The sequence below is a fragment of the Hippopotamus amphibius genome, chromosome 8, assembly GCF_030028045.1.
Source record: "Hippopotamus amphibius kiboko isolate mHipAmp2 chromosome 8, mHipAmp2.hap2, whole genome shotgun sequence".
Lineage (NCBI taxonomy): Eukaryota > Metazoa > Chordata > Mammalia > Artiodactyla > Hippopotamidae > Hippopotamus > Hippopotamus amphibius.
Window position 1 is genome coordinate 19880037 of NC_080193.1, and position 15217 is coordinate 19895253.

The 15217-nt window shown below is 41.9% G+C and overlaps 1 protein-coding gene across 4 annotated transcripts in view; it reads right to left on the reverse strand.

Annotated features, from left to right (window-relative positions):
• Positions 1-15217, reverse strand: part of CLIP1 (CAP-Gly domain containing linker protein 1) — a 146874-nt gene that overhangs the window by 37103 nt on the left and 94554 nt on the right. For 3 of the 4 annotated variants that reach the window (XM_057746378.1, XM_057746377.1, XM_057746379.1), the window contains 7 exons: positions 12913-13857; positions 11247-11363; positions 8703-8760; positions 8075-8158; positions 6990-7146; positions 5058-5223; positions 4744-4959 (listed from right to left, as the gene is read on the reverse strand). In XM_057746378.1, the coding sequence (XP_057602361.1) occupies positions 4744-4959; positions 5058-5223; positions 6990-7146; positions 8075-8158; positions 8703-8760; positions 11247-11363; positions 12913-13857 (1743 nt within the window). Of the gene's footprint in view, positions 1-221; positions 2490-4743; positions 4960-5057; positions 5224-6989; positions 7147-8074; positions 8159-8702; positions 8761-11246; positions 11364-12912; positions 13858-15217 lie in introns of all 4 variants that reach the window. The other variant, XM_057746380.1, reaches the window with a different exon arrangement.

The following is a 15217-nucleotide window of genomic DNA, read 5'->3' on the forward strand; positions in this document are numbered from 1 at the left end:
TTCACAGTTTGCAATTTTTTCTAATGGAGACAGGCAACTGCAATTAGACAACTTAGTAAAGAGTTGCCCTTTCAGGTGGTGACAAAGAGCTTGAGACACCTAAGCCAGTGATTAAATGGGGTGGGTTTCCTTCTGTGGAAATGAAGACAAATCCCTCAGCCGCTACAGGGTTAGTGCACAGGGTTAGGCCAGGTGCTCAATACTTGAACCTCCCACTTTACCGTAAAGGACTGCAGAGTCTCGAGCTCTCTAATTTTAAGAGTGAGCTTGCTCTTGTCTTTCCTCAAAATACGGTTTTCGTTCTGGGATTCTAGGAGATTGGCTGAGATATGGCTGTTGGTTTTGGCCAACTGGCTGATCTCTTTCTGAAGGATGAAGTAGCTTTCGGCCAGCTTCTCCTTCTCTTCCAGGAGCTCATCCTTTTCCAGCATCCTCTCTCTTTTCTCAGCCAGGAGGTTCTTGTTGTCTTGCATCACCTTGGCCTGCTCGGCCAGGGTCACCTCATGGTTCAGCCGCAGGTCATCCAGCATCTTGGTGAGGTAGCTGTGCAGCTCTTGCAGTTCCAGCTTGGATTTGGACAAGGTAGCAAAATCGCTCTTCAGAGTCTCTATGTTGGCGGCCAGCTGGGCCGTCTCTGCACTCAAGAGTTCCTTCTCCTTAATGATCTCTGCCACTTTCTGCTCTGAGTTGCTCTTCTCTTGGATTAGCACAAAGTTCTCAGACTGGAGCTCCTTCGTGCGTGCTCTCAGCTCCTCCATCTCCTGCTCCAAGAGCACAACTCTCCCGTGGAGTTTGTTGTTTTCGTACAAGGATGATTCTTTGTCCTGGGTCCTGGCTTCTTTCTCCAGGATCAGGGACTGCTGCACTGTGTGGACCTTCTCGTTTAACTTCTGACACTCTTCTTGTAGGTTCAACCCGTCCCTCAGTAAGATGTTCTTTTCGGAACAGCAAGCCTTGAGTTCAGCATTCAAACTCCCCTTTGCTTGCAGAAGGTTAGCGTGTTCTTTTTCTAGTGTCTTTTTGGCATTTTGAGCCTCTTTCAGCATCAGAGCAAGATCACACTTGGTGGCTGCAAGTTCTTGGTTTTCCTTTTTTCTCTCTTGAAGCTCTTTCTTCAGAGCATCCAGATTACCAAGCAGTTTCATCTTCTCGTGCACGATGATTCTTTTGTTTGCTGACTCTTGATCATATTTCTTTCTGAGGTCTTCTATGGCTTTGATGGAATTCTCTCTTTCTGCAAGTAAATCTGCATTTTGCATTTCCAGTACAGATTTTTCGTTCAAGAGACTCTCCTGCTGCTTTTTGAGCTTAGTGATTTTCTGACAAACCATCTCCTTCTCGGAAGTTAGGTAAGTGATCTTCTCATTCAGGTTCATCTCGATGTGGGCAGCCTCTTCCAAGCATTTGTTGAGTTTTTCAGTGACGAGACTATTTTCATTTAGAAGTTCTTCTTTTTCGGCCAAGAGCCTTCTCTCGGATGAAGCCAAGGTTTCTTTTTCATGCAGAAGCTGGATGCACTCAGAGTCTGTGATCTCCCGACTGGTCTTAAGTTCTTCCAGCAGCTTTGTGAGACTTGTGTTTGTGGCCTGAAGTTGCAGAGTCTCTAGCTCAGCCTTCCGCAGGGCTTTGCCGGCCTCCTCCAGCTGCGCGCGGAGCCCGCTGGCTTCCGCGCTGAGCAGATGTTTGACCTGGAGGGTGGCCTCCAGGCTGGCATTCAGCTTCTCCTGATCTTGAAGCAGCAGGTCCTTCTCAAACTGCAGATCTTTGCTGTTTTGAAGAAGACGGTCTCTTTCGACCTTTAAGGCTATGCACATGTTATCAAGACCTGACTGTTTCTCCAAAGCTGACTTTTTCTCAGTTGTGAGATCTTCAACCTCCTGCACCAAGCTTTTCTGGTCTTTGACGAGCTCCTCATAGGAGTTCTGAAGCTTCTGAATAATCTCATCTTTATCTTTAGCCAACACGAGGTTTTCAGTTACGAGCTTCTTGATACGGTCCTCCAGGTGATCTTTTTCTTCCCGATTCTTCTTAGACTCAGCCATCAAAATATCTTTGCTGAACTGGAGTTCCTCTGTGAGTGCCTGCAAGCTTGCTTTGGAAGCTTGCAAAGACTCATTTTCCATATTTATCTTCAAGAGTTCTTCCTGTGCCATATTGATTTCTTTAAGTAATTTCTCTCTCTCAATGGCCAAAGCTGTTTTATCGAGCTGTTCCTGCTGGTAAAGCTTTTCGACCTCCTGCTTTTCTTCTAAGACTTTCTCCTTTTCTAAATTAAGAGCTTCGTTTACTGACCATAGCTTCTGTTGGTCTTCCTGGAGTAAAGTTATTTTGGCCTCCACCTCTACGAGCTTTGACAAAAGTGAACCTTTTTCTAACTTTAAAGCATTTCCCTCCTGTGCAAGAAGCTGCTTCTCTGATTTCAGACCCCTCAGCTCTTCCGACATTAGTTCGATTTCTTTTTTGGCTGATGTTAATAAGTAAGTTAGCGACTATAGGAACAAAGGATGGAAAGAACGGAAACAACATGAAATCAAGCAGACAAATGCAAGCCCGAATAACTTAATGTAACCTAAATGATAAAAGTTAAAAAAAAAATTTTTTTTACATTAAATGTCATAGAAACTATCTGGGGAGCAGGGGAAAGAAACTAGATGAACTGAGCCCATAAAAGGATAATGCAGAGCAGGTCTAGCTTTGCAAAGTGCTGACATACCTATGGGTTCATCTTTGAAAGAACTTTTGAAGTATTCCCGATAGACGCCCAGAAGATGCAAACAGTAGTTTGACTTTGACAACAGGGCACAAGATTCTTTTCTGCCTTTCCAATTTACCCAATCATTTCTATTGCAGAGGGGATTCATAGTAGGATTTTTTAAAACACAATCCAAAGAACTACAAAAAGTGAGTATATGTTAACCAAAAGAGGGGAGGAAGGGCAAGGTATTTTAAACTATTGCTTTTCAAACTAAATGCAGAACCTTACTTACCAAAGGACCTGGCCTGAGACTGATTTAGCCCCAATATTACATATAACTTACTAAAAATCCAGACTCATTTGCTAGGCTTTGGTGACCAAAATAAACGGGCTATAAAAAAATGTACTGGTTTATAAAATAAATTGACCACAATGTCTCTACCAGTGCCCTTCAGAACTTTCCACAATGATGTAAATGGACTTTATCTGCGCCGTCCATTGTGGTAGCCACTAGCCACATGTGCGGTGCGTGCCACTGAGAAGGTGAGTTTACGACTTGAACTAATTTAAATGTAAATGGCCACATGTGGCCAGTGGTTACTGTATTGGACGGCACAGCTATAGTTCACTGGCTGTTAATCTAGGGGACATGGGGGCGTTCGTGGACTCCATGAACCTCCTGAGACTTCATCTAAAACTTGCTGAGTGTATATATCAATTTTCCTGGGGAAAGCTTCTTAAAGTCTCATCAGATTCTCAAAAGAGTCTGGTGAGCCCCTGTTGTTGACAAACATTGAGATTCACAGAAATCAGATATCCAGACAACTCTGGAGGGGGAACAGTCCTGGCACTTTAACCAAATGATCCTTATAAAAAAAACAAAAACAAAAACAAACAAAATTAATGAGACTTTACGCAAACCACCAGAATGCTGTGGTTTGGTCAGGCTGCAACATTTTAAGGGAAACACTAAAAAACTAGAGTCTGTCCAGATAAAGGGAGCCACAAAGACAAAAAACTCTGGAAATTTTATCTGGTGTTAAATGGTCCCTAAAGCTGCAGACACAACACAGGGAAAAGAGAAAGCTTTGGTGGACAGCACATAGAAGAAAGAAAGTTTAGGCATCTTATACATGACATACATCACATGTCATGCTCCACTTAATTTATAAGTTTTAAATAGGATCTGTTTCAAATTCTATGATTGCTCTTTTGTACTTTCTCCTGTATGTATACATACATACAGGAGAAACATACGTATACATACATATATATATAAACATTTTTCTGACACATTAAAAATAAAGTATTTGCTTTTCTTTGAGCAATTTAAATAGGAGTAGGAAGGCTGAACTTCATTAAATTACCAGAGTCCAGAAACATATTGGGACACTGATACAGTCCTGACACCATAAAGTGACATTCACTGTATCAAGTTCTACTCTACTTAGCAGTAGGATGTTTTCTCACAGCCCTTAAATCCAGCTTCCTTGTTAATAAGCTCACAGTGCCTTCCTGGTGACTTACAAAGCCCTCTCTAGGGTTCTCCCTTCTACTTTTTCCTCTAAGAGCTCTGTTCCTCCAACCAGGCTCCATTCCCTGCCCACTTGCCTCACGTGGCCTCTGCCTCTTGCTTTTCTGCAAGATCTCTCTCCTAATCTTGGTGCAAGGTGGCAGCAAGATGGCCAAGATTCGAGGAACATGCTTCCCCGAAACAAGGAGTCTACTACAAGCAGGCAGACAGAGGTCAGGCAACAGCGGACACTTCGTGACAGCTGGGGAGCAAGCAGCATGGGGTGGTGGCCACACGGTACACTCGGGGGAAAGGCCTGTAGCCATCACCATCCCTGAGAAGGAACAGCGGCTGCTGCAAAACACTTGAAGCCGCAGGAAGTGTGATTCGCCCTGCTGCCATGCACTCTGAGGGCTGACACCGATAACGGCCACTGAAGCCATCCCACGTGCCGCTGCTTTCTCAGCCCCCTGCAGCCCCGACGCGGAAGGCGAGCAAACAGTAACTCGCCAGCACGATTCTCCCCACCACATACTCTGGCCTTGTCGGCGCGCCTTCCCAGCTCCTCCATCTCCTGCAGCAGGTTGTTGTTCTCCTGCTTTGCGGCCTTCAGCCGCTCCTCTGTGTCCAACAGCACCTTCTGGAGGTTCTGGAGGACTCCTTCATGCTTGGCCTGTGTCTCAGAACTGGCTTCTTCATAGCTGGCTTTCAGATCTTGACACTCGCTGTGGCTCATCTCCATCTTCTTTTCCTGCAGAAACCCCGAGTCAGGAGTGAGTCCTCTGGCCACGTCTGTCCTGCCCCTCAACCTCCCCTGCCAGCCAACGGTCTCGATGACTCTCTCCTTACCAGGTCTGACAATTTTTTCAGCAGTTCTTTCTTTTCTTCCTCATGCTTTTTAGCTGCTTCTTGCTGGCTCTGTTCGGCTTTGAGAGTTACTTCCTCAATGCTTTTCTGCAGAAAACTTGCATTTTCATTAGCCTTGGTAAGTTTTAGCTGTAATTCTTCTACATTTCTAGAATAAGTTTCAATATGAGGTGTCAGATTTTTCAAAAGAATACTTTAAAATCTAGTTATACTTTAAAAAGATAATAATTGTATTAAAGATTATAAATGTTATAAGCAATTAATAACATCTGGAATAAGCAAAAAAAAAGAGACTTGTCCTGAAGAATAATTTTAACAATTGTGATAGTTATAAATACCTTAGAGTAACAACTACTCTGTGAATCTATTTTATGTCAATAGATCGATAAGGAAAAATGAGTGAAAAATAAACATATTAGAGGAGGGAAGTATTTAGAGGTTTCCAAACTTTAGCAGACTAGATTATCAAAGATACACTTCAGTGTTGCTTGAGAAGAGACAAAAATAAATAATTTGAAGTTCTAGCTTAAAGATAACCGTGTGGGGACTTCCCTGGTGGTGCAGTGGTTAAGAATCCGCCTGCCAATGCAGGGGACACAGGTTCGATTCCTTGTCTGGGAAGATCCCATATGCCATGGAGCAACTAAGCCCATGCGCCACCACTACTGAGCCTACGCTCTAGAGCCCGTGAGCCACAACTACTGAAGCCCGCACGCCTAGAGCCCATGCTCCACAACAAGAGAAGCCACTGCAATGAGAAACCTGAGCACTGTAGTGAAGAGTAGCCCTGCTCGCAGCAACTGGAGAAAGCCTGTGCGCAGCAACAAAGACCCAATGCAGCCAATAAATTAATTAAAAATAAATAAACATTTATATTTTTTTAAAGATAACCATGTGGTCCAACAAAGACGTACGAGGGCCATCAACCTGGAGAAAAGGCTGTCTCATGGATCAGAGAACAGAGAAGGGAAACTCAGGTGGTACCTCTGGATAAAGCGTCGACAGAAATGGAACTTCTCCAAGGCTCTGTACCACAACCATGGGGGCAGCTGTGCCCGCCGCACAGCAAGTCTGACCACAGTCGGCCAACCAAGGCCCATCTGCCCGTCCCTGACCACTGCTGAACTGCGCGTGAGTGCACGGCTGGATGTAAACCTAAGTCTGCCAAGTATTAACATTTCCAGAGTCAGAAGTCTGCCGATGCTAACGCGTCCTCTATAAGTTTTTGCCTCATAAAATAAACATCTGATTTTTATATGTCAGACGTTAAAAAAAAAAAAATCAAAGCAACAGGAGCCTCAGAATAAAGACAAGAACAGAGATTAGGATAAAAGCAGCTTTAGCGCTGAGGAAGTCACGGTGTGGTGACGAAGAGCAGCAAGGGCTCTGGGACCAGGCTGCCTGGACCTGAAACCTCAGGCCAGTTACCTACCCTCTAAGCCTCCATTTCTTCTTCTTTAAGATGGGAATGGTAATACACTCACCTCACAGGATTATCAGAATTAGAAAATATGCTCTAAACAAAGCTGTGAGCACAGTGTGTGGCACGGGGTCAGCCCTTCATAAGTGACACTGAAATAGCTTAAAAATATTTTTAACTGCCTGTAAAAGATGTTATTGCCATTGGTAAACTACTACCTTTTCTTCACAAGTCACCAGAAAGTCTGCAATACTGTCTTCCTTAGAAGATTAAATAAATGATTCAAGGATACACTGAGATAATACAGAAAGGAAGAGATTCAGGCAACTTTAAAACATTACAGTCCTCATATGCAGTTTATTCTATGTCAAAAAAAGAACAATAACCAAAAACCAAAAAAAATTACAGTCCTAAGGATTTCGGCTCCCCTCCCACCCAGACCTCGCCTGAGAGCCTAACCCAGAGCAGGCACCCTTACTAACACTCATACGTACCTCTCTTTTAGACGTAATTCGTCATTCATTTTTGTCAGCTGAGAAGAATTATCTCCTGACATTTTCATTATTACTGCGATGTCATTTTCCAGTTTTTCCTTCGCTTTTATCAACTGCTCTTCCCTTTCATCTCTCTCTCTGAATTTTGCCTCCATATCTGAATAGAGATAGAAAAAAAAAATAGTGCTGTTGTGTTATAATCAATAAAAATGTATTAACTACATCCACTATGTCAAGCCTTGCTCTGGGAATATTGGCATATAGCAATCCCTGCCCTCATGAAAATTACAGTCTAGCCCAAAAAGACAGACAATAAACAAGATAAATAAAGAGAATAAATCATATAATAGATAGTGGTAAGTGCTTAAAGGGAAAAAAAAATACAAGCAGAGAAAGGAGCCAGGAAGGAGCTGGGGAGGTTAAAATCTTAGAGCCTCTCTGAGACAGTGACATTTAAGTAAAACCCTGAGGGAAGTGAGGGAAGTGAGGGAAGAGGAATGCAGGCAGAGGGGAAAGCAAGTGCAAAGGCCCCAAGGCAGGAACACGCTTAACAATCAAGCAAGGAGACCAGTATGGTTGCAGTGGAAGGAACAAGAGGAAGCACTGCACAGGATGAAATCAGAGAGAAAACAGGACCTGAGGACGCTAAGGACCACAGCTTCTACTGTGAGTGAGATGGGAGCCACTGGGCCCTCCTGACCAGAGAATGACAGGATCTGACGTGATGTTGACAGGACCACCCTGGCTGCTGTGCTGAGAACAGACTGAAGGGGGCAAGAGCAGACACAGGCAGCCGGGGCGGCCGTCTGTTACTACAGCTCGGATTAAAGGTGCCGATGGGCTTGGATCAAGGAGAGCAGGGGGAGTGGTGGGATGGGGTGGATTCTGACTTGTTTGAAAACAAGGTGGAGAGAATTTGCTGAGGTTTACAGATTTCAAAAAAGTATTTTATCACAATATAACACAACGAGGGAAGAATTTATGCCTGGATAGTAGCTATGTTGTAACAACACACTAAAATTATCTCAAGTCCTAGAAAGCCTATATATATGTAATGTGTACAGTAACCAGCGAAGTCTTCTTACCTGTTAAATTTCCTCTCAACTTCTCCAATTCAGAAGACAGCGCGTTAAACTGTTCCTCTTTTTGGTGTAATTTATTGACAGTTTCTATTTGGGATAAAGTTAAAAGTTTAATACATTTCATAGTCAATGAGCCATCGAAAGGTTACTGTCTTACAACCAAAGCAAATCAAAAGCTTGAGATTTCGCATCACAGGAATACTAAACAGTCCCATTACAAACCAAACCACTCAGTGCTGAACCTAAAGAAACAAGCAAGCAACTCTCTCCTGTCTCCCCAAATCTGTAGGCTGGCAGCCACCAGGATCCCTTTTCCAGGCATCTCTTCCCTCCTTCTACTTAAAACTCAATAAAGCTATCAATGCCTGAAGCTTAAGCAAGCTAATACTTTTCCCAAGTATGCCTACATTTTAATATGGAACAAGCTTTACGTTAAAAAGAAGAAAGAATGAATGGGAGTTTGAGGCTTCGAGAAGCCAAGGGAACCCAGTATTACTGTGAGCTGCAGGAGCTTCCAGGACAGTGAAATTAGATTACAGGCAGCATCTATTCTATATGTGCCAAAGGCCAGCTGCAACTTGAGAACATAACATTCTCTAAAGTTATCCGCTCACACTTTAGTAAGACACACCTTGCATACTTGTCTGAACAGAGTCTGCCTCCTCTGAAGCGTCAGCAAACTTTTCTTTCTAAAGAAAAAAAGAATCGGACATTCAAAATAGAAAGATTTCAAATTATAAAAATAAAAAGTTTCAATAACTACAACACTGTTTTTGTTGCTAGTTTTGTTTCATTAAAGCTAACATGCAGGGCTTCCTAGGTGGCGCAGTGGTTAAGAATCCGCCTGACAATGCAGAGGTCACGGGTTCGATCCCAGCTCCAGGAAGATCCCACATGCCACGGAGCAACTAAGCCCGTGTGCCAAAAAAAAAAAAAAAAAAAAAAAAAAAAAGCTAACATGCTTAAAGCATGTAGGCATCAATTACTACCTTATGCATGCTGTGCGTGTATACACACGAGTGAATGAGGTTTGTGAGTGTGTGCATGCCTGGGTATGCACACATCTGTACACATGTGCGAATGTGCACACTTATGTCAGTATATGCATGTGTGGGTACACACCTGGTGCCATGTGTACGCTTCTTCTTCATGTTGCTACCCTCAAGTAGCAGAACTTCTCTTCAGAAATCTGCCTGAGACAGTGAACAGCATTCTGAAATTTCTTATTTTTTTAATATTTCTTTTTTTTATTGAAGTATAGTTGGTTTACAATGTTCTGTTAGTTTCAGGTGTACAGCAAAGTGATTCAGTTATACATACATATTTTTTTTGCAGATTATTTTCCCTTATAAGTTATTATAAAATATTGAGTATAGTTCCCTGTGCTACACAGGAGGTCCTTGTTGGTTATCTATTTTATATATAGTAGTGTGTATATGTTAATTCTAAACTCCTAATGTATCCCTCCCCCCCACATTTCCTCTTTGGTAACCATAGTTTGTTTTTTATGTCTTGGGTCCGAAATGTTTTACATCTAAGAATAGTTGGAACCTAGTATCTTGAAACTAGATCTGTGTCAACTGCTTTAAACCAAAAAGTCCATCACTAACTCACTATCTTTTCTAAACATGACAGGAGGGCAGGAAAAAGCCACTTTGATTTTCCTGAGACCAATTTTGAGCTAGACAAAGCAAGTCAATTTTTAAATGAGTATTTCTAACTAATTAGTATTTTATTTTAAAAATAGGCTCACAAGCCACAGGTCCGTCAAAGCCCACGGGTTGTCCACCTGTGTTATTCCCTAAGCCAGACTTCAGGTGGCATGTCTTCTCTTCAGAGGACATAGAGGAATACTCCAACTTACAAAAAAAAGTAAGGCATCTTGAAAGTTTGGGGAGGAGAGCAGAGAAATGACATGAAACTCGAAAAACATTTTCTTAAAGGACACCATGTTAAAAAATGGTAATTTCCAGGCCAACTTTTTTCAAAACATAGCTGAAACACTACGTATCCAAACTGTCCAAGAGAACTCTCTACAATGATATTGTGCTGTTCAATTGGCAGCCACTGGCCACGTGTGGCTTCTAAGCACTTAAGACATGGCTCGTGCAACTGGGGAATTGAATTTTATATTCTGTTTAACTTTAATTAATTTAAATGTATACAGCCATATGTGGACAGTAGCTACCACAATGAAGAGTGTAGCTATATAGTCAATATTTTCAAAAGTAGAAATATGTAATATTGGCATTTAAATAAGAAAAAAAATCAAACACTTTTTTTGGGGGCCATGTGGCATGTGGGATCCTAGCTCCCCCACCAGGGATCAAACCCATGTCCCCCGCATTGGAAGTGCAGAGTCTCAGCCAATGGACTGGCAGAGAAGTCCAAAAACCACTTTTAGTCACCACTGGTATTAGCACAGAAGTGTAAAAAGTGGGGAACAGGAAGGTACGTGAAAAGACCTCAGACAACTGACCCTTCATAGCTAATGTTTCCCTTACCAAGTTTTCTCCACAAGCCTACGACTTTCCTTTCCTGTGATGTGTGGGGACCGGGGGCACCAGCCTTGATTAAGCTTGTGTTTTTGATGTAGGAGGCAAGGTAGAAGGGAGAAGAGTTGGGAAAAAGAAAAAAAATGTCCTACAGCCTGGGATTAAGCAAAGAGGATATGTATGAAAGGAAAGGTGATTCCCTGAGGTGGAATAAACTGAGCTGTAAGAGAGAATTCTGTGAATCGGCTCATGAGACAGCACCCTGCCTTGCTAACGGAGGGTGTGATGGTCCAGGAGAGCTTCTGGCTTGCTGTCATAGGGCAGGCAGGACAAGGCACAGGGCATGACCTCACTACATATGAAACTTATGTGCTGGGTATATAACTTAGAAGGTTTCTGTGTTTAGCGAAACTAAGTAGTCAATAACAGGCCAAAGCAATGCATTACCAGAGGCAAAGGATAGACTAAAAAAAAAAAAAAAAAAAAAAGGTAATACTTACCTTTATTGCTAGTTTGGGGTTGATCCATTTCCCCTCAGGTTATTTATCAGCCAATCAATACTTTGCAAGAGAACGGAAATAGATGCAATACTTCTTTCTTAATAGAAATTTTTGTTTTTTAAACAGGAACAATTCAAATGGCCAGAAACCCTGAGATTCAGATTCCCAACAGGTACTTACCAAAATCTGAAGTTCTTTCTCCAAAGCCTCTTTCACTTGACTGACTTCACTCAAGTTTTCCTGAAGTTTATTAAGCATTAGCTCTTTTCCCTGCAGCTCTTTGGTGATGCTACTAGCCTACCATACAGTTATATGGTACAGAAGCCAATGACCAAAAGGAAACAAAAAAGAATGAGAAAAAAAACATAAAACAAATATAAACAAACATATGAAAAACAAACATAACCAAACAAAACTGAAAGGAATAAAGGCATGGGTAGAAAAGTCTTTTTGGTGTTTTTTTTGTTTTTAACTCTAAGAAGCCAATGACTTTTCATACAATCAGTTCTGGATAAGACTGTCCAATGACTATTTTTAAATAATCAAAATAGCATATTTTTCTATACCTAATTTGCACTATCAAGCGTGATCTAAAGCAGAAAGTACAGGTGCTTACTTTCTAAATGAGACAGTTGAGCAATTTCATTTTCTGGACTTTATAAAAACCTTAAGATAGGAATGGTGGATTCACGTGGACTGTGTTTCTTTTTTCTGTATTTTTGTACACGATTAAAGTATTTCAACATTTAAAATAAAAATAAAACTTTTTAAATGTACTAGACAACAGTCATCGAAACTGGCTTTCATTAAATCTCAATGTAGAAAAGCTGACCAACCATTAGCTGCATAGTCTCTATTAATTTAATTTTTGTGTTTTGATTGGTATTTCAGAACCAAGTGAGGAGATTTGAGAAAAATTTCCTGTGACTGCCATCTTCAACTAATGTTACTCAGCAATTTTTGCCGTTTGTCTGTCCTCACCTCTCCCCATGTAACCATCACAACCCTTCCTTCTTTGCCAATAGAGCAGCTTCTCCCACAAAAAGCTCAGAACATTCAGCATCAATACCAGTGCCTCAACTAGTGGCAGGAGGACTGGGAAAGAGGATTCCTTCCTCGAACAATCCTTAAAAATGAGGATGACATTTAACAAGGCTAGTGAGTAAGAAAGGTAGCTGGAGGATGTCCCGTATCATTTCCTATGCCTTGATCAAAAGCATACTTGTCCAGTCTTTCCTCAGAAGAGCAGGGACTACATCACGTTCTCGCTGTGGCACAGAACAAACTCCAATGAGACATGAGTAGCAGTGCAAAGGCCTCCAGGCTCTTAACCTTCATTTTGCTGTGAACGTTATGTATCATAGCATGTGAACTTACAGCAGTCAAGTGCACTCAGAGTTCACATTCTGTTTTACGTGTAACCTTACAGACAAGGCAATGGTGTAGGTGGGGAAGGAGGAGGTGATTTTACAAGTTTCTATCTTATTCATTCAATTCATTTACCTCAACACCATGATTTTGGGGGAGTTCTCTGTCTTAAAAAGAATTTATAGACTGGAACCAAGCTTAAACAGGAGATCACAGCAGGCCCAGAGATAAAGTAATAAAGTATTCAGATACTTCAGAATCAATTCACATAGCTGAGCCATTATTTTCTCTAATCTCCTCAGATGAAACCATACTCAAAATACTCAGAAGCTACTATACTCAACTGGGAGATGCGTTAGCACCAGTTTTAACTAAGTCAGGAATTTGGAGGATGAATTACCTCAAGTGAGAAATAAAATACAATGCAAAATAAGAACAAGAAATGGAAAAGAAAAAGATGGAGGATGTCGATACAAACCTTGCCACTTTCAGCATTCTTCTCAAGCTCTAAATTTTTAATCTGTTTCTCAGCTGCCTCAAGCTGCTGTCTAAGCCTCCCAATTTCCGATTTACCTTCGGAACTGGCTTTCCGAAGCATATCAAGATCCAAGAGCTTTTCTTCGGCAGCCTTGAGCTGTGATGTAAAATTACCAATAACCTTGGTTTGTTCACTGCATTTGGCTTGTAGTACCTCTAGCTCCTTTACCTTTCGCTCAGCTTCCTGCAATTTGTTTAAGGTGTCCTCCATTTCTATTAGGTGCTGGTCTTCTGCTTTGTCCAGCTTCGACCTGATGGCTTCCAGACTGTTCTCTTTCTCTTTAATGACTTTCATCAGTTTAGCCCTTAGGGCTTCGAGCTCTTTAGTGTGAGCAGACCTTTCCGAGTCTTGTTTATTCTGCAAATTTTCTATTTCGTGTTGGTAATCTAGTCTCATTTTCTCTATTTGCGTTTTTAACTCGGCAAATTCTGCCGTCTCCGTGCCGACCCCCTTGCTGAAGGACACCTTCAGCTCCTCCATCGCCTGTTGGTGGGATGCAATGGCGGTCTCCAGCTTGGACTTCCACAGAGCTATCACATCCGAGTTCTCCTTGTTGGCGTGATCGAGCTTGCTTTTCAGTGACTCGTTCTCTTTGGAAAGCTTCTCTGTGGCGGCCTGGAGAGCCTTTATCTCCTTCTGATGCGTTTCTTCCCGGGCTCCGAAATGCTCCTTCAGAGAAGTGATTTCTTTCTGGTGGTCAGTATGGGTAGCTTCTAACTTTTCTTGCAAAGCACTGATCTCTTGCAAAAGGGAGAGTGACATGTCAATATCCCCAGCAGGCTTATTGGACTCCAGCCTCCTTCGCAGCTCAGCTACTTCCTGCACTCTGAACGCTAGGTCTTTTTCTAGTTCCATTATGCGGGACTTTTCTGACACTGTGGCCACCTAGTATCAGCGGTCAAAAAAAAAGAAATCATTTAAATAACAAAACACTGACGATTTTCTTTAACCTTGAAGATCTTCAGTAACTACCCCAGCTCAGGCAGCAGTCAAGCCACCGAGAATGTCTACGTGTTAATCTAGCACCATAAGGGCTTACACCCAGTTCTGGGAGCTCCGATTCAGAATCAGTCTTTGCCAAACTTTTCACCATTTTGAGATGCTAAAGGAAAATAAAACTGATACGGAGTTTAACTCACTCCAAAAATATTTCTTTTCCCTCTAAAGAACCTTAAATCAGGAAAGTACCCATTAATTGTATGAAGTTAATAGAAAAAGAACCTTTCAGTGTACTCATATGTCTGCCTTCTGGAAGCAGAACCCTTGTTTTGCCTACTTCACCCAAAGTGTATAAACTTATCTAAGGAAGTGACTTTATCTAAAGAAGTGTGCTGCCCCATACAGCAGCCACTAGCCACATACAGCTACTCAGCACTTGAAACGTGGCTCTAAGTGTCAAATATACATCAAATAACAAGGACTCGGGAAAAATGGAACGTATCTTGTTAATAATTTCTCTCTCTCTCTCTTTTTTTTTTGGCCACACCATGTGGCTTATGGGATTTTAGTTCCCTGATCAGGGATCAAATCCAGGCCGCTGGCAATGAGAGCACGAAGCCCTAACCACTAGCCTGCCAGGGAATTCCCAAAAATTTCTTATGCTGATTACATGATGAAGTGATAATAGTTTAGATACATTGATTTAAACAAATAAAATATATTAAATTAATTTCACCTGCTCCTTTTTACCTATTTAAAAAAGTGTATTAATGTGGGTACCAGAAATTTTTTTAAGTTATATACATGTGGCTCATGTCATAAGTCTCTTGGATAGCACTGGTGTAAAAAGTGTAAAAACACCTATGAAATGTTTCAGTGACTACCATGACAACTGTAGAATAAAAGCCTCAAGTAGATAAAAAGGACAAGGAAAGAATGATTACTTACCTGCAATGATACATAAGAATCTTACACAGGGTCCCTCCCCCTTTCAGATTTTATAATTCCTTCACCATCTTGACAATGTACATGTCTGGCTCCCCTAACCCAGTGGTTCTCCAACCTTAGAGTGCGCACGAGTCGCCTGAGATGTGTGTCTACAGTGCAGCCCCAGGTCCTCCCGCATGTGCTGATTCCACCTAAGCTCTGGGTCAGAACCTGGGAATCTGCTGTTATTTAAACTAACACCCCAGGATGAGGGAAAACACTTTCCTAACCTGCGTCCCTCTGTTTTTGGAAAGTTATTTTCTGTGCTACCTGTTACACAGTCAGTTTAGTACACAAAATATGTGGGAAATGGTAGCTT